A 20,183-nucleotide genomic window follows, 5' to 3' on the forward strand; every position below is an offset into this window, starting at 1 on the left:
CTAGCATCAGGTTTTGATACACCACGGAAAAGTCAAATCATGAGGCTATGAATACAAGCCTCGAATTTCTAAATGAAAAATAGGAAGCCGCCCTTGTTCGAATGGCCACCCACAAACAGCGAATCGAAAGATATTACAATCGAAGAGCCAATCTTTGACACTTCAAAATTGGGGACTTAGTTCTGAGAAAAGTCACCATCAATACTCGAGACCCAAATGAGGGAAAGCTCGGTCCAAACTAGGAAGAACCGTATCAGGTCCTCAACATCCTCGGAAAAGGATTTTACAAACTTGGCACGAAGAACGGCGAACAATTGACAAATAATTGGAACATATCACTCCTCAAACGATGTATTGCTAAGGTATGACCTTCTCCTTTTTCATTTGTATTTTATACTAACTTGCTACAGGTTTTCGATCAAAGACATCGAAGTTCTCTCCAAAAATGAAGTCCTTAGGTCTGAAAGCACGCGTTGCACTCTTTTTCCCTTCGACCGATTTTATCCTAAATGGGTTTTTTCGGCAAGGTTTTTAACGAGGCAACCATTGTTCGTGCTAACTTAGAGCAATTCAACTGTATCTGAGGCTTCTTTATAATCAACCTCGAATACTGGGGCCATCACCCTCAAATGTTACGTTTTCAAGGAAACTACTTCGTGTCAATAGTGTCTCGATAGATAAATTTTGTAAAGGGCCAAACGGTCAAATGAACCGTGTCCATGTAGATTACTTTAGACCTAAAGACAAAGCATGTATGCACGAATGATCTATTGAAAGAAGTATTTTTTCCTTATCAGATGTTCCATGCCTTAGTGAAATTTCTACTTTACAAATTCATACTTATGATCTATTGCAAAAACTGGCTCAAGCGCCGATTGCACCTAAAGTTCGAACAATCAACCCCGTACTCGGGGACTTCCATCCAAAAATTGACTTGCTCGGGTTATTAAACTTCAAGATTATAAGACCTTAAAAAGGTAACCCTCATTTTTATAGGCCACGACCACCATACTCGGGGACTAACGCTTCGAACAAGTTCGAAGTATAATTGAGAAACAAGCCCAAAGGGCAAATCTCAAGTTAAAGGCTACAACCAAACTAACACGGTTCGGATACATCCAAATTCCGTAATAAAATAGGCCTTCAAATATTTTCATAAGACCGGTTTAAAAAGGCTACCCTCAGTGAAATTACAAAGGGTTTTGATAACATCAACCCTCAAAAACCTTAAGGGGTACCAAATTGTTCGAACTCTCGAACAAGCTTATGTTAAGGCATAACAAAGTAAAGGGTTTCGATAACACTAACCCTAAAAAATCCTAATGGTTAGAGATTTATCTCGTGCTAAGGCACAATAAATTTTTATATAATTAAACTTTTTAAGCTGAAAGGGGAAAACCACTCTTCTGAGGCCATATTAGTCCAATTCAAGAGCCTTAGGGCCGTTTTATTCTTTGAGTTCAAGAAATCCTCACTCAACCAAAACCTAAGGGTCACCCTGCTTCGAGTTCGAGTTCGAGCAAATACTCACTCGATTATAGAGATTTCGATCAAATTGCCCAAGCCTCATACTTATGAAAATTTTTGAGACATGGTCAAAACAGAATCTGTACAGAGCGGAGATTGAAATAAAGACAAGTGAGAGAAAAGAGAGATATTTTATATATGATAATATTTACATGGATCGGTTAGGAACCTACACAAAAAATCTAAAAAAACAAAAAATTCAATAGTGCTAATCTTCCCTGGGAGCCTCAGCTTTATATTCTCCACCCTCGGAACCACTCACGCTCCCAGAATCATCATCGTCACAAGAGAGCAACACTTTAGCTTCAGCCTCAACCTCTTTTGCATTCTCAATCTCGACAGCAAGGTTAAAGCCACCATCATGAATCTCCTCAAGAGTATTTCGTCGAGAATGGAATTTGGCATGCTCGGCAACACAGAATGCTCGATCCTGAGCAGTATCGGAAGTTTCTTTTGCTCGAGCTTGAGCAGCCTCAACATTAGTTCGATAGACAGCCACAATCGCCTCAACATCAGCTTTAGCCGTCTCAACCTCGAATTTGGCTTTTGCGAGTTTGATGGCCAATCGAGCCTCGATCTCCTCCATTTTCTTGGCCTGAGCTGAGCTTTTCTCCTTCACGCATTGGAGCTGACTTTCGGCCGCTAACAATTGGGCTCGAGCAGCCTCTTTCTCCGAGGCAAGGCAATCCATCTTCTGCTTCCACATTGAAGTCTCTGCCTTCACATAATCTAGCTCTCTTCGGAGTTGCATTATCGTTTCATGCAGCCGTTGGACCTGTGAGATCGAATCACTAGTCGTCACTCCCAAACCAAGGCCATAAGCGTCTAAGACTTTGCTTACCTGCTCGATCAATTCACTTTGTTCTTTTTGGGCAACGACCAACTCAGCTCGGAGACCTTCGATTTCTCTTTCTTTTTGCTCGCCAAGAAATAGAGAGCATTCGTCTCCTCAGTAAGCCTTTAAATGTCGGTCTCATATCGACCCAGTTTCGCCCGAGATTTGGAGAATGCCTCCTGATAAAGTGCCAAGGCCTGCACAGATAGAAGAAAAAAGATTAGATAAGAAAGGAAGAAGCACAAATATGATATCAACAAAGAGAGTCAAAAGCCTACCCGATTCAGAGCCTATTGTGCTTCATCAAAGAGACTCGGCGCCCCACTCCAATCCTTCTCCGATGTTTCCAAAACACTCGAGCCAACAACATCGTCAACCCTGGCAAAACATCCACGAAAAAGGTCTTCCACTTCAAGGGTGCCTTCTACGTGAGGAGTCTGCATGTCCCGAGCCTCTCTAACTTACTCATATGAGAATAAAGGAAACGGAGGAGAGTCTCCGATTTCTATTTCCCCAAGTGGGTCACTAGAGGCACTCTCTCTATTCCGATGAGCCTCGGGGCTGGCCTCCACAGCCATTTATGATGCCTTCTCACCCTGAGGTAGGGTGTCCTCGACTCCCATCAACTCAGGGACTCCAGTTGAATTCCCCTCTTAGACCCTGTCAGGTCGGGGTAGAGTATCTCCAATTTCGACCAATTTGGTGGCTTTTTGACCCTATGTGATGGCTCGTGTTCGAGCCATCAGAATGGAATCATCCTCTTTCTCTTCTTCTTCTTCCTTCTCCTCTTTTAAGAGTTGGACCAACTCCACCGATAGAGGAATAACCTCACCCTTGCGGGCTCACCTCTTCTTAGGTTTTGGCTCGTCTAGGTTCGTGGAATTCGAGACTTCTTTTTGTTTCCGCTCTTTCTTCTATTTCGGAGCGGGTGGTTGGGAAACGTTTTCTTCCTCTCTAGACGGGGGCTTCATAACAGCATTGTCTCCGAGACCTATATGAAAAGAAATCAAGTAAAAATAAAAAGAAACGTTTCAGAGAAGAGCATCAAATGCGTGTAAAGAAGCTTACCATGATTTTTGGCCTCCCATCGGCCCTTTGCTAAATCTCGCCATGAGCGCTTAGCATACAAAGAGGTCGAGGCCAGTTTCCGAACCCAACTCTCAAGGTTTGGAATTGCACCAGGCACCCAAGAAACCGTTGTATCATAGAAAAGGGTGTCGATGAGAAAGGGAAAAAGAAACAAAATAATAAACAGAAGCTATAGCTAGGTTTGTACTTATGCTTCATGTTCCATTCCTTGGGGAATGGCATTTACTTGGGCGGGATTATGTCGGAAGGCCTCACTCGAACGAATCGGCCCATCCATCCTCAATCCTTGTCCTTGTCTATACTCGAGAACAGTACCTTGGTAGCCCGACGTTGAAGCCTTATCAACCAGCCTCGATAGAGACGATAACTGTACATTCTGATGAGATAGTCGAGGGTAAAAGGCATCCCTTTGACCTTGCTCATGAAGAATCGGAGCAGAATGACAATCCACTAAAAATAGGGATGGATTTGACCTAGGGTTATTTGGTATTGAAGGTAAAAGTCAATGATTATGGAATCGATAGGACCCAACATAAAAGGGTAAGTGTAAACACTTAGAAACCCTTTCACATGGGTAGTGATGTCTTCTTCCTGCGTCGGAATCACCACCTTTTTATCTTTCCAATGATAATCATTCTTTACCTGCTCAAGGTCATCCTCAGTTATCGAGCATATATATCTCGGCATTGGCTCGCATCGGTCAAGGACCGATGAAGTTTTCTCGGCTTTGAAGTTGGAAGTAAGATCACACCCCCATGGAACACATTCCTCAAGGCATGACTCCACCAGTGTTTTATTGCCGGCCAGCCTCGATGAAGAAGCTTTTTTCTTTTGCGGAACGAATTTTGACGTTTTTGCCATTTTGAATAAGCTTAAAGAAAGAAGAATAGAAGAAGACTTGGTGTTTTGTGGGAAGGTTGATAACGAAGCCTAGAACACTGTACAGAACGGGAAGGCTTAAAAGATGTAAAAACTTTGAAGATTTGCAGGTGAACTTGAAGAACTCAAAGGGATTCTAAAGATTAATACAAGCAAAATTCAAGCAAAATTCAAAGTAAAGTTTGAGGGAGTGAAAAGAAGACCTATTTAAGGGATTCACGACGACCGTTCAAAGGCACTGGCGGCCGACCGCCAACTGACACTCATTAATGATTTTGGGGACTGTACCGACGGGACGTTTCGGTCACTTCCGTCGCGTACGTCACGAGAATGACGTCATGACAAATCGAGGTACAAAATCGAAGGCTCAATTTGTTTCTTCTCATTACATTCCAAGAAACGAGAGGACTATCTGTATAGGTTAAAACCGGACATACCTGATTTTACTATCTGACCGAGGCCAGGGAATTGCATCGAGGGTCAGCCTCGTAATGGATCAGACTAGAGCACGAAGACAAAGTATCGAGTTCGGGAATTGAGGTGCCTATCGAGATCGGGGCCAGCAGCGATCGAGACCAAATGTGATAGACTTCGAGCAAAGCGCAATAAAGGAAAAATGAGATATCCGTAACCGGTTGAAGATCATGGCAGAAATTCCGGAACAGATCAAATCATGGGCGGTTATTTAGTTAATCATGTGATTTGCTTCCGTAATTAGAATTGTACCATAACTAGGATTCCTCTACTATATAAAAATGACCCTAATCATTTTGTAACCATCTTATATTCACATATATCAAAGCAATACAACACTTTCTAGCTTATATTCTTGTTCAGCTTGTTATATCTTTTACTATTTTCGCATCAACCTGCTCGAGGGCATCCATGCTCGAGAGCTTAATTACGTTGTAACACCGGTTTGCTTTATTTTATTATCAATTCCCATTGTTAATCTTTACATTTATCAATTAATATTAGGTGAAATCACGTATCCTTAAAACCACATTATAAGTTTAATTGTTATCCAATTTTTAGAGTAAACACAAATACCATTTTCACTTGAAAAAAAACTTTTTTGAAATTTTACTATTCTTATTTCCAAACGCCCACTAAGATTAAACGCTTTCATTATTTGTCCTTTTAGATTCTCTTGGACTGAGATATCTATCATCATTCTCGACACAAGGGACTCTACAAAAAAAAGAATCGACTCCAACTTGTAATCATGTGATCATAAAGATTAGTGGAATACTGGAATCATTATTGACGTTGCTAGCTCAATCTTCTGAATATCATTATTGTTGCACCAAACTATACTAATTTAGTATGATTTATACTAATTTATTATAATTAAGGGTTAACAATGCAACGATAAAAACACATATCATGTTATTATTGGGTTAGTATAGGCATCGGGCGCGCCTTCAAATTGCATGTCATATTATATAATTAATGATAATAGATATTTCGTTTTTCAATGGATTGATAATAAATGCACTGAAACCATCACTCATCAAATTCATTTACTACGTACATAGTTATATTACACAAGACTGACAATATATAAAGCATGCACGCAGCCTGCAGGATATATAGAATAACACCAAGTTACATTAACTGACAAGCCTATATAGCTAGTTAACTCACGTTATCAGTCCATCATCATATTTGACAATATATATATATATATATATATATATATATATATATATATATATATATATATATATAGTGAACTAAAAGCAGGTTATATTAAGAAGTACTAAACTAAATACTACTATACTATAATTAATAGGAAGCCTGAAGAGGTAAGGAAGAAATTGGAGATTTGAGAGGTGTAAGTCCTTGCTTACGTCCATGCCTAGCTGCTTGAGAGTTGACCGATGGGTGCATTATGGTGGGGTGAGGGAGGTGGTAGTTCTTTTTCCTCTCGTCCACTATAGTTACTTCTATCTTGACAATTAGAGGAAGTGACAATTATCTGACCCTGTTCATCAGCTGACAATTATCTGATGCTGGTCATCAGCTGGTTTTGGTGGTGGTAGTGGTATACCGTGCTTCCCAAATCTTTCTTGGTTGTCTGATGAAGTACTCGGAAGCAAAATTAGAAGCTCATTATCACTAATAACATCGCTTGTAATAGTCATTAACAGGTCACTGCTTTCCCTACCATGTCTGCTGGTTGTGACTTGATCGATGGGTGCATTATGGTGGGGTGAGGGAGGTGGTAGTTCTTGTTCCTCTCGTCCACTATATTTACTTCCATCTTGACAATTAGAGGAAGTGACAATCACCTGACCCTGTTCATCAGCTGGTTGTGGTGGTGGTAGTGGTATACCGTGCTTCCCAAATCTTTCTTGGTTGTCTGATGAAGTACTCGGAAGAAAAATTAGCAGCTCATTATCACTAATAACATTGCTTGTAATTGTCATTAACAGCTCATTGCTTTCCCTACCATGCCTGTTGCTTGTGACTTCATCGATTTTCGGACCATGTTTGGGCGCAGGAGGTGGAAGATGAGCGTGTCTTCCAAGTCTTTCTTGGTTACTTGGTGAAGCTGATTCTGGGGATGGAGGTAGTGGAGCTGGCTCCTTTCCATAACCAGATTTTACCACCTTCTGCTCATGTTGCTTTTCTGTAGCATCACCAAACATAAAGTTAGTCTACGTGATTCACTTATAACTAGACAAGCTAATGAATTAAGTGCATGCAGAAGGAAATAAAACCAAGACATATATTTTGGGGTTAATTACTCAACACCAGAGTCCCAGCTAGGAAGGCCACTAGAGTACAACGACAACAATCTGGCCAATATATCCACAAGTGGGCTCTGGAAAGGATACGGTATACGCAAACCTTACCCCTATTGTGAGAGGTTGCTTTAAAGGGCCCTCAGCTCAGTAAGCACATTAAACATCAGTTAAGATAAGCCACATATAAAAATGAACAGGTTATGGGAATGGAACATAATCAAAAGCGATAGCTAAACAAAACAACCAAAAGCAATATCAGATAATAATAAGCAAAGGGTGCACCTCAACTAGCGTAAACCCAGAGCTACCTGCAAGAAAGGAACGTAAGTTATACTACTTACTAACCTTCTACCCTAATCCTCGGCCTCCACAATTTCTTATCAAAAGCTATCGAAGGCCACGAGAGTATACAGCGTATATAGATCAAATATGTACTAAATTTTGAACACCCAACAATTCTAAATTTTAAATTCTCTCTGTCCCTAACAAGGACAATTACAAAATGGAAGCAGCAATATTACATCATCTCCTCCAGATAGCTTGAATAGGCTTTATCACCACGTTTCTAAAATAAAATACTTCTATGTTTCAGATAGAGGCGGAGCCAAGATTTGAAGTGGGTTCGGGGTTCTAATCCTTTTAAGTTACTGGGTTCTAAATTAATAATTTATACATATTTAATGCATTTTTTTAAGACAAATACATGAAATGGACCAAAGTGACTGGGTTCGACCGAACCTGCACGCAATGAGCTAACTCCGCCCCTGGTTTCAGAACACCCAGGGAAAGGAAACTGAGGAAAAAAACGAGAAGACTTGCCAGCGCCACAAAGGAAATATAAGTACTATAAATAAAAATATAGAGTAGCATGCTATCAGCATTGTTATATTAATATCTTAGGTAGATTAACGGAAGAAATGATACTAATGTTAAGTGAAAAAAAAATGAGTAGAACTGCAGTTTCCATTGGTGTTTTGGCAAGAATATTAGTTGTATAAATAAAGGAGTAGCCAAAAAAGAAGATTAGTACCTAGCAAAGTTCTTGCTTCAGAACTTATGAAAACGAGGAAGTAAATAAGAAAGAAATTAGCTTTAATGGAGAGAATCATTTTAGTCATCCTTGTTTTGTTTCTTAATACAGACCTCTTTCAAGTCTCTATTTATAGACAAAAAGGAGAAAAGCTCAAGTGCGCAGTGCATTAGCACCAAATTTTCTTATTGAACTGATGTTAACTGTCGTTAACTAGAATAATACTTTTATATTGAACAATCTATGAGAGGACCTAATTCTGCAAAAAACACATTTTTAATTAGTCCTATTGCGTTGTTATAATAATATATACTCCCTCCCTCCCTACCATATATTGTGAATGTATTATTATTTGGGGAATCAAATCAGGGGCGGATGTAGTGTTATACGGCTATGTTCAATTGAACTCATAATTTTTGACGCAAAATAAAAATTTATATGTAAAAATTTATTAAAATTACAAAAATAACATATATTAACCCCTAACTTTAAAAATATAATGGGTTCAATGCTAACACCTTAAAAGTTGAACCCATATATAGGGTTTAAATCTTGGATCCGCCTATGAACCAGATGTTTTTTTAACTAAAATTTTCTCAAAATTTTCTAAATATTTTGAATCTTTAGCTATGTTGACTTCTGGTACGTAGTTTGCAATTTGCATATAGATTGTGAATGTGTAGATTTTATTTTAAGAAATATATATGACGAATATATACATGTACTTAAGTAGAATTTAAATTTGGGACAGAGGAAGTAATAGACTAGGATGAAGGCTAATACGGTAAGTTTGCTTATCAACTACTAGTATCTCTTTTGTTTTCTCTTTTTATATTCTGAAAGGATTTAAATTTATATTTGAAGTGTAAAAAACTTTTACACGATCAATTAAACCTCACCACGATCAACTTAATATTGTATTTTTAAGTTGAAAGCAATAAAGAATATACATTTTCAGTGCACAAAAATTAAACTCACCAGTGGTCGGTCTTGCTCACTCGTTTTTTTGGTATTGACTTGATTTAGTGTACGAGCATGCTTGAAAACAGCCACCACTCGAGTCAATTAGCACGTGAAAATTACTTGATTTTTACCCTGTGATTCACTTTTGTATATCATGAATAACTAATCTCCAGCTCTTTAGGTGAATTAAAACATCCGTACAAATATTCACTGTTGTTTATCAATAATTAATCTCGAGCACTTAGGTGATTACGACATCCGTACAATGTTCTGTCGATTTTCTCTCATTACACCTATGTTAGGTCTAATTCAATCGGCCTATCTTCTGAAAAGCAAATTTGGTAAAATTTATTAAAATTCATGAGTCTATACACTGGGCCTTGGTGAGGCAACTTTAAAATATATTTTTAGACGAAAAAAGTCATAAATTCCACCAAAACTTGTCTGTAAATTCCTGTTACACACACTTAAATAGGCGAACGATCTTCAAACTAAAGGATATTTCTTGAATAATATATTTAACCAAAAATGTTAGTATATCATGTGTACTCACATAACTATTCATAGCTGTTGATCTCAATTTTCACCAAAGGTTCGGATATATATAGTTCAATAAAGGACAGTTCGATATACAAAGTATTTTGCATTAATATATATAGGATCCGAAAAAGGGTTGTATCTCTAAGGGTGTGATGTAGCAGCATATCCTAATGCATGCATTGATGGCCGCTTCCACGGTTCGACGTAAGCGATAACTCAATATTTCCGCAATATAGCTCAATGTTTCAATCAAAATTTAAGTCATTTTTTATTCCTTTATTTTTCCCCTGAAAGATATGGCATCAAAGATTTGAACAAAAATTCAATTAATGGAGATCTGCCATGTTCCACATATATAGGTGCTTAAAGTAGTAAAGCAAAAGTTGTAGCACTAAAGCTTAAAAGAGAGATGACATGCAATTAAGGATTAGTAAGACGCTAATTTATATTACTCCCTCCGATCACTTTTACTTGGCACATTTTGACTTTTCACGCCTCTTAAGAAATAATAAATAAAGTGTATAATTTATCATGGTACTCATATTAATTGATGCATATTATTGGGTTTGACAAAATGATTTGAAATGATCAGTAATAAATACTATGGGTAAAACAGGAAAAAATTTGTTGTCTTCTTTTGATATGCGTAAGGTGCCAAGTAAAAATGAACATCTATTTTTAGTATACATGACAATTAAAAATGACCGGGTTAATACTTTAGGTCAAAGATACTAATACTATGTTGATAAAATCTAAGATACAAGCTTAATTAACTATTAATTTTCGTGGTCATTCGTGGGATACCTGGGCAAATGAAATGCTAACATGGAAATAATTAGCATATCTCTCTACAATAAGGTGCCAACTAAAAATGAACATCTATTTTTAGTATATATGACAAGTAAAAATGACCGGGGTAATACTTTAGGTCAAAGATACTAATACTATGTTGATAAAATCTATGATACAAGCTTAATTAACTATTAATTTTCGTGGTCATTCGTGGGATACCTGGGCAAATGAAATGCTAACATGGAAATAATTAGCATATCTCTCTACAATCAAAGTGATACTGCAATTAATACTAGATACCAACTCCACCGCAGCATAAAATGGGACGTAAATAATAAATTTACTATGTGGGTTAATTTCCCCACCAGGCCATTTGCTAAAGCATATGTAATCACCACTTTGAAAGAATTAATTCCAAATGTGGAAGAAATACTCGAGTAAACGCTGCCTTTTGGAATTCCCTTTTCCGTTGGATGTCTGTGGTCCTTCTGCACTATACTACAACTTTGCAGAAGAAATATTATGGCCTTCATTTTTCAGTCAAAAAGATACACAACAACTAGCTAGCTAGGTAGTAATCAATAATGAATTTTCCTTAAAAGTTTTTCCAAAGTGTAGTTGATAGGATATATTCCAACTGAGGCCGACAGACCGACTTCAGTCGGTCAAAAAACCGACAAAACAATTGATCGACCTGATCGACCGTTTTATGTAATTGCGCCCCGTTTTTCTTTTTGATGATTCACACATGTATGTTTATATTTTATGACGTACGGAGTTTATTAGTCTCGTTCTGGAAAGATTTTGGGTTGATTTGGACCCTTTGATTCTTGGCTTAGAAGCCTAAGTTAGACATGTTGATCAAACTTTGACTTATGTGAAAACGACCCCTGAACGGCGTTTTGATGGCTCCGATAGCTTTGTATCGTGATTTTGGACTTGGATGTATGCTCGGAATCGAATTTGGAAGTCCGTAAGTTGATTTGTGTTGTTTTGCTGAAATTTGGCAATTTGAAGTTGAAAAGTTTGACCGTAGGTTGACTTTTAGTTATCGGGCCCGGAATTTGATTTTAGGACTTGGAATAGGTCCCTTATGCTATTTAGAATTTGTCCGTAAAATTTGATATCATTTGGAGTTGAATTGATAGGATTGTGACGCTTAGTTGCAATCCTGGTAGTTCTTGAAATTTACTTTGAAACTTACGTGTTTAAGTATTCGATTCATAGTTTTAAATGTTATTTTTATGTTTTGATCGCGCGAACGAGTTCGTATGATATTATTGGACTTGTGTGGGTATTTGGTTTGGAGCCCCGAAAACTCGGATGACTTTCGAACATGTTACAGAATGTTTTGGACTGAAAAACAGGTGTGATGATGCCTCTGGTGTCACATTTGCGAACAGTAGGTTTACAATTGCGAGCTTAGTAGGGGGCCTCGCTCGCAATTACGAAGTAGCTCAGGAAGATGGGTAGTTCACATTTGTGACAAAATAGTTGTACTAGCGATGGAGACAGGCTTCGCAAATGCGAAGCCAGTGTTGCATTTGCAACCTCCTCTTAGAATTGTTAGTGGACGCATTTGCGAGGAATATTTCGCAATTGCGAGGGTTCATAATTGCGAACCCATGTCACAATTATGACACTTGCAACTGATCAAAAAGGTTGGGAGCCGGAATATTTCAACATATTCTCTCATTTTAGAACCCCCAAACTCGGTAGGAGGCGATTTGGAGAGGAGATTTTTATCTACAGACATTGGATAAGTGATTTCAATCAATTTTCAATTACATTTCATCAATATATCTTAGATTTAATATCAAAATCATATGAATCAAAATAAAAATTTGTGAAACTTTGTCAAGTTTTAAAAAATAAAAATTTGAGTTTTGAGAGTTGATTTGGATTCGGATTTTGAAACTAATCATATATATGAACTCGTGGGGTTATGGGTATTCGGAATCTACCCTTGGACCCGAGTTTTGACAGTGTGGGCCTCAGATTGATTTTATTGACTTTTTGGGAAAAGTGTAAAGTTCATAGCTTTATCTATTGTAATTGTTTTCTCTTGCGTTGTTTGATGATATTAAGTCAAATTTGGTTAGATTTGAGCCATGTGGAGGCAAATTTTAGAGGAAAAGCTATTTCTGAGAGTTGATTTTGCCTAATTGATGTAAGTATCTTGCCTAACTTTACGTGGTGAACTAACCCTTAGGATTTAGGATTGATTATGTCATTTATACTATGTAAAAGTCATGTACACAATATGACAAGTGGGTACACAGATTATATGTGGTGTTTGACCGTTTAGACTATTTAGACTCTTTCCATATTTTAATTGAATTGTCATATCATGTTCTAAATTCTCAAGTCAATCTAGTCCTACTTTTGTAGTCTATCCTTACATGCCTTAAATGACTCGGTTAAAACTTGTTCTACATCTTGATATTTTTCTCTTATGCTTTAATTGAAATTAATCATATATATGAACGTGTGGGCTTGGTCCACGACTTGGAATTGATAGCTATTATTTATGCGTTGAAGATTTGGCAGCATTATATGTACAGTGTCCCTTGTGCGGTCTATATCAACTATCGAAGTCTGCAACATCTTTTCAAACAGAAAGATCTTAACTTACGGCAACAGAGATGGTTAGAGTTGCTTAAAGACTATGATATCACTATTCTATGTCATTCTAAGAAGGCTGATATGGTGCCTTATGCTTTGATTTGAAAGGCGGAGAGTTTGGGCAGCTTAGCATATCTACTAGCAGTGGAGAGGCCACTAGCTATATATGTTCAGGCCTTGGCTAACCAGTTTGTTAGATTGGATGTTTCAGAGCCCAGCCACGCTTTTGCTTGTGTGGTTTCTCGGTCTTCTTTATATGATCCCATCAGTTTGACGACCCCCATTTGCTTGTCCTTAAGGACACGGTTCAGCACGTCGATGCCAAGGAAGTTTCTATGCAAGATGGTGTGTTGCGGATGCAGGGCCGATTATGTGTGCGCAATGTGGATGGGTTACGGGAGATGATCCTTTAGGAGGCCTACATTCGTGGTACTCCATTCACCCAGGTGCCGCTAAGATGTATCAGGATTTGAGGCAACACTATTTATGGAGGAGAATGAAGAAAGACATGGTAGAGTATGTAGCTCGGTTCCTAAATTGTCAGCAAGTGAAGTATGAGCATTAAAGGCCAGGCGATTTACTTGAGAAACTTGAGATTCCCGAGTAAAAAGGGGAGCGTGTTACCATGGACTTCGTTGATGGGATCCCACAAACTCAGAAGAAATTTGACGTTGTATGGGTGATTGTGGATAGGTTGACCAAGTCGACTCATTTCATTCCAGTGGTGACCACCTATTATTTAGAGAAGCTAGATCATATCTATATTGTAACAACCTGACCGGTTGTTTCATGAGTTACAACCCCGTTTCCCTTATTTCTGCTTATTTATGTGTTGTTCAGCTATATTTTATCTTATCATGTTGGTTGGTTCGGGTTCGGAGTGGTCTTGGAGTGGAATGAGACACTTAGTCTCCTATTTAGGATCTTTAGTTGGAAAACTCAACCAGATTTTAACTTACACGTACAAGGTCTTAGATGTGAATTCTGATAATTCGGATAGCTTCGTTAGGTGATTTTGGACTTAGGAGCGCATTCAGAATGTATTTGATAGGTTTAGGCTTGAATTGGCAAAATTGGAAATTTGGCGTTTTCCGGCCGACAGAGGAAATCTTGATATCGGGGTCAGAATGGAATTTTGAAAAATGGAGTAGGTCTGTTGTGTCATTTGTGATGTGTATGCAAAATTTAGGTCATTCGGATGAGGTTTGATGGGTTTTTGTGTCATTTGCGTAATTCAGAAGTTTGGAAATCCTTGGGCTCGAATCCGAGGGTGATTTAGTGTTTTGATGTTATTTTAGGTATTCCAAAGGTTAGGATAAGTTTGAATGGTGATAGATGACTTGTTCGTATTTTTGGTTGAGGTCCCTGGGGCCTCGGGATGATTTTAGATAGTTTTCAGAAAGTTTGAACTTGAGAAATTGCAGTTGGTGTTGCTGCTTTTGTCATATCCACACCTGCGGATTGGGGACCGCAGGTGTGAGCTCCGCAGGAGCGTAAAAGAGGTGAAGGTGCGTGGAGGACCGCAGGTGCGGCTTGGTGAACCGCATCTGCGATGCCGCAGGAGCGATAAGGCAACCGCAGATGCAAAGGCTGGCAAGGTTAAGCGAATTACGCAAAAACGGATGTTTTTCCGCAGAAGCGGAAGCGCATGTGCTCTTATGGGGTCGCAGGTGCGGATCCCTGGGGCAGAAACTATAAAAGCCTCACTTCGCGGATTTCAGTCATTCTTCCACCATTTTTGGACGATTTTGGAGTTTCAAGTTGTGATTTCAAGAGGGAATCAAGTGTTTTCAAAGAGGTAAGCTACTTGGGGTTTGGTATCTTGTGTTTATAGCGATTATTCCATTGTTTAATCATGATATTAGTGGGAAAATTTGAGAAGAAATTGGGAGATTATGGCTTGAAATTGGAGAGTTAAAATTGGGGATTTGAGGGGCCATTTGAGGTCCGATTTTGATGATCTTGGTATGTATAAATTCGTGAGAAGATAAGGATTCTAGTGTTGTAATTTTAATCAGATTCCAAGACATGGGCCCGAGGGTCGAGTTGGGCCAATTTCGAGTGTTTTGATTTAATTTGATAATTTTCGCGTGGGATTTGTTCCTTTGGCATGTATTGAGGATATGATTCTGATTTTGGATAGATTCGAGATGATTTGAGGCCAAATCGAGAGGCAAGGGCATTGCGGAGTAGATTTTCGTCCGGTTCGAGGTAAGTAACGTGTCACGACCCAAACCGATGGGCCACGACGGGCACCCGGTACCTTACTCAACCGAGTACCAATATAACGTATCTTTTCATGTCATACTATCATAGATAACTGAGCCGGAAGGCTGCCGTGAATAAGTAAAATACAACATGTGATACCAACTTATACATAAGACATACGGGCCTATAAGACCAAAATAACCGCTCATACACTGAACATAGGCCGACAAGGCCATACAATCTTTTACATGCATGACATCTGTCTACAAGCCTCTAAGAATACATAATTTTCATAATGGTCGGGACAGAGTCCTGCCATACAAAACAAAACACGTCTAAATCATACTAGCCAAACAAGCAACTCCGAAGCAAATGGAGCGCATGTAACGATTCGATTGTTCCGAGCATTTTAGCCTCGTTTCCCCTATTTCTGCTTTATTTTGTGTAGTTCAGCTCTTTCATGTTGTGTTGAGTTGGTTGGCTTAGGTTCGGAATGATTGTAAAGAGAAATGAGACACTTAGTCTCTTAAGTTAATTATAAAGTTGGAAAAAGTCAACCAAAAATTTGACTTGTGAGTAAATGATCTCGGAACTTGGTTTTTATGGTTCGCATAGCTTCGTTAGGTGATTTGGGACTTAGGAGCATGTTCGGAATGTAATTTAGAGGTCCGTGGTAGATTTAGGCTTGAATTGGCGAAATTGGAATTTTGGAGCTTTCCAGTTGGTAGTGAAAATCTTGATAACGGGGTCGGAATGAAATTACGGAAATTTGAGTAGGTCCGTAGTATCATTTATGACATGTTTGCAAAATTTCAGGTCATTCGGAGTTGATTTGATAGGTTTCAGCATCGTTTGTGGAATTTGAAAGTTTCTAAGTTCTTAGGCTTGAATCCGAGGTTGATGTAGTGTTTTGGTATTATTTTAAGTGATTCGAAGACTCAACTAAGTTCGAATGATGTTATGGGATGTGTTGGCATATTTGGTTGAGGTCCTAGAGGCCTCGGGTGAGTTTCGGGTGGTTAACAGATCAAATTCTTGTTTTGGGAAGTTGCAGATTTTCTGGTTTTTATTGCAGAAAAATTTGTTCTTCGCGTTCGCGAAGATAGTCCTGCATTCGCGAAGAAGAGCTGGGCCTAGAGGAGAAAATTTATTCGTATTCGTGAGGTTGGGGTCGTGTTTGCGTAGGTTTGGATTCCACTGAATCATGAACGCGTGAGAGGAGTCGCGTTCGCGTAGGGTAATTGGAGCAGTTGGGCCCCAGGAGTTTTGTGCTTCGTGTTCGCGTAGGTAAGGTCGCGTTCGCGAAGGCTTTGACAGTTGAAACTTTGTGTTCGCGTGGAGGATGTTGCGTTCGCGAAGGAGGAATAATTGGTCAGTTGAATGTTGTGCTTCGCGAACGCGAGGGGGCTACCACGTTCGCGTAGAAGGAAATAATCTATGGGCAGAATGTTTAAATAGTCGCCTTCGTGATTTTTAGCCCATTTTCCACCATTATTGAGCGGGTTTGAAGCTTTTTGAGAGAGATTGAAGAGGGAATCGAAGGGAAACACTTGGAGGTAAGATTTTTGAACTCAATACTCGATTCTATGGTGATTTCTAACTAATATACATGAAATTAGTGGGATTTAAAGCCTAAAATTGAGGAATTAGGGCTTGAAATTTGAGAGTGTAAATTGGGGCTTTGAGGGGCCATTTAAGGCCCGGTTTTGATATTCATTGTATGTATGGGCTCGTGGGAGGATGAGGATTCTATTGATGTGATTTTTATCGAATTCCGAGACGTGGGCTCGGGGGTCGGGTTTGGCCAATTTCGGGATTTTTGAGTTAATTTGATTATTTTCACTTGGGCTTTGTTCCTTTAGCGTGTATTAATGGTATGATACTGATTTTGGTTAGATATGGAGCAATTAGAGGCCGATTCGAGGGGAAAAGACATTGCGGGCTAGAGTTTGGACCGGATTGAGGTAAGTAATGATTGTAAATATTGTCCTGAGGGTATGAAACCCCGGAATTCACATCGTTGTGCTACTTGGAGGTGACACACACGCTAGATGACGAGTGTGGGGTCGTGCACCGTTAGGGATTATGACTTGGTCCGTCCCGTACGACTGTTAAGTCGCGTATTTGATTGAAAACTATTTGATATCATTGTGTTTTGGAAAGTATTACCCTGTTTTAGGCTAAATGCCATATTTGGGCCTCGTGCATGTCGCGCCCCCCTTTTTTTCCTCTTCGCATCGGAAAATCGGGTTTATGACATTATGGGTATAAGACAACTCATTCCTTTTGGGAACTGGGTTTTGCATTTGAAGAGTCGCCACCTAATGATTTAAGGTGCATTAGGACACCTATAAGGTTCACCTCTAAGTTTGTTTGATAACTAGAGATAGGGTAAGGACTTGAAATTATCCCAAGGGGAAAGTGTTAGGCACCCCTTGGAATCCACTAGTGTGGTTCCCGGCTAGACAGTTTTTGTGAATTTGTGCAATTTAGCAAATAGACAAGTATAGGCTCAAATAGTAGGGATTTAAGTTTAAACACATAAGAGTTTGAAAAAAAACGATTATTAAAAGGCGGATTTTGAAAAAGAAGTTACAATTCTACAAATACTTGAGAATATAAAAAGGGAGGGTGTCCTAGATTTATTTATAATATGAATCACATCAATGCGATACCCGGTATGACACTCCTAAGAAGAGGGGATACACGTGATATTAGCGCACCAGTCATCATATCTATATCTACCCTTCCCACCCCGTCGAGGTATTAAAGCGCGGATTGGTCTCGACCACTATTGCATGCTATTACCCGTCCCACTCCTATAAGTCCCGGAGGAACTTAGGACTACTATTCCTAAAGGGGAGGGGGATTAGGCTGACTTTTAGGTTTCAAAAGGTGAAAAAGCTAAGGCGACATACAAAAACACATAGGACTGCATATAAGGGGAAACATGTAAGCAACTAAAAAGCTCATGTATACCTCCTCAAACAAAGCGCATAAATAGCATGACTTAAACACAGTTAGGGTCTGAATTTAAAGTACTAAGGCAAGGAGAATTTTAATTGTTGAGGCAGACCAGTTTATTACATAACTTAGATAAGAAGTCTGAATCAGGCCTGCCTGCTAGTTGTAGTAGTTACAGATTAACAAAGGCAGATTCAGTTTTTATTGTCGTTATCACCTAAGGCTTGCCTAAGTGTTTGTGTGAGATCCTATAAACATGATATCTATTGCTGATTCAGAATGTGGCAAAGCAGTAACAGTTCTACAACAAACAATTTGAGATCCTATAGACATGTTTTCTAAGCCGCGTTGAATAAAGGAGTAAGGCTGTTTAAAACTAATTCAGAACAATACGAGTTAGGCTGATTTTAAACTAGACTGGTTTCAAATTTTATAGACATTGATATTTATTATTGCTAATTTTAATTCCTATAGACATGATATCTAGTCGAACGTAAAATGAAGCAGGCAATATTTACTTGAAATTCCTATAGGCATGATTTCTATAAAAGTACTGATTTTAATGATGTCGAATTGTAACCACTTAGATCCTAAGAGCATGGTGTCTAAATATGGTAATAAACATGCAGAATTGAAGACAAACTCTATAGGCATGTTATCTAAATGTAGAGTTAGACATGCAGAATTTAAACCAGTCCTATAGACAGGTTCTCTAAATGCAGAGTTAAACATGCAGAAAACAAGTCCTATAGGCATATTCTCTAGATGTATAACATGCAGAATTTTAAAGAAAACATATCTTATAGGCATGATATCTAAATGCGGATTTAGACATGCAGAATTTAAAACAACAGATCTTATAGGCATGATATCTACCCTTAAGCATGCACAATTACCCAGCCCTTTTCACTAGCCAACCCCAATGTTTATTACAAATTATTACACACTGAATAATGAATTACGTCAGAACAGTGTAAAATAAGAAGTTACAAGCAGAGGAAGCCTGATTCTTGACATCCTCTCTGAGTTATGGAATAAACCACCTCAAATGCCATTTGTTCAAAAGCCTTTCTCAGACTTGAGTGTGTCAAAGTTCCCTAAGGGTCTCAAGGGACCCCGTGCAGTGCTTACACCCAAGTTTGCATAACCAGATAGAGATGAGTGCAGTGTGGAAGGGCCAGCCCTTGTGTGTCCAAGTTCAGAGGGAGCTCATGGGTCCCAAGGCAAGGCTCACACAAGAAGGGCAGAACCTAAGTCTAAGAGTATAGTGGAAGTGCAGGAGTAGAGATTTTGTCTAAAACTGGGTTGAGAATAGTAAGGTGTAAGGGTAATTTGAAAACAGTAATAGTAAAGCTAACACTACACATAATCAACATTTTTATACAAAAGGGTCAGGGGTTTGGGAATACATTGCAAGGAGCATATGACCCTAAGAGGGGTCAGGTTTGGACATGTACAGAAATAGCTGATGTTGGCATGCCTATAAACCAGCCAGAGAACACAACACATAGAGGGGATATGAAGCATATGACCTCAGGGAGGTTCAGGTTTGGGTCATGCACATCAATGTCTCATGTTGACATGCCCTTAAACCAACCAAAGAACACAAACACATAGGGAATATGGGGGTTTTAGATTCATAAGTCATAATAAGTGACTGACAGAGTTCATACATAAGAAAAAATACATTAATTCAGAAGAGGAAGTGGCAGATTGCAGCATGCTTGGTAATGTAACTACATTAAATACAAGCAAGAAACATGCAAGAGTGAAGGAAATACTAAAGAAACATGTTGTTGTTGATGCTAGAAGATTAATTAGAACATACCAGTAAAGAGGCAAATGCAGAAAGAAAAGTAAGCAAATTTCACAGCCTGGATTTGTCTTTCAGCTAGCTAGACAAGACAGCAACACAAGTAGTAATAGAGAAACGAGAGAGAGAGAGAGAGAGAGAGAGCTTTGAGTGAAGTATGTGTTC

General features: G+C 38.8%; 1 protein-coding gene across 1 annotated transcript; it reads right to left on the reverse strand.

The window, feature by feature from the left end:
- Nucleotides 1-5,823: 5,823 nt before the first annotated feature.
- LOC104233464 (hydroxyproline-rich systemin) lies at nucleotides 5,824-8,222 on the reverse strand. The gene is made up of 2 exons (XM_009786859.2): nucleotides 8,114-8,222; nucleotides 5,824-6,965 (listed from the first exon to the last, which is right to left on the reverse strand). The coding sequence occupies exons 1-2, from the start codon at nucleotides 8,199-8,201 to the stop codon at nucleotides 6,325-6,327; spliced, it is 729 nt and encodes a 242-aa protein (XP_009785161.1). The 5' UTR covers nucleotides 8,202-8,222; the 3' UTR covers nucleotides 5,824-6,324.
- Nucleotides 8,223-20,183: the final 11,961 nt, after the last annotated feature.

This window comes from Nicotiana sylvestris, chromosome 6, assembly GCF_000393655.2.
Source record: "Nicotiana sylvestris chromosome 6, ASM39365v2, whole genome shotgun sequence".
NCBI classification, from domain to species: Eukaryota; Viridiplantae; Streptophyta; class Magnoliopsida; order Solanales; family Solanaceae; genus Nicotiana; species Nicotiana sylvestris.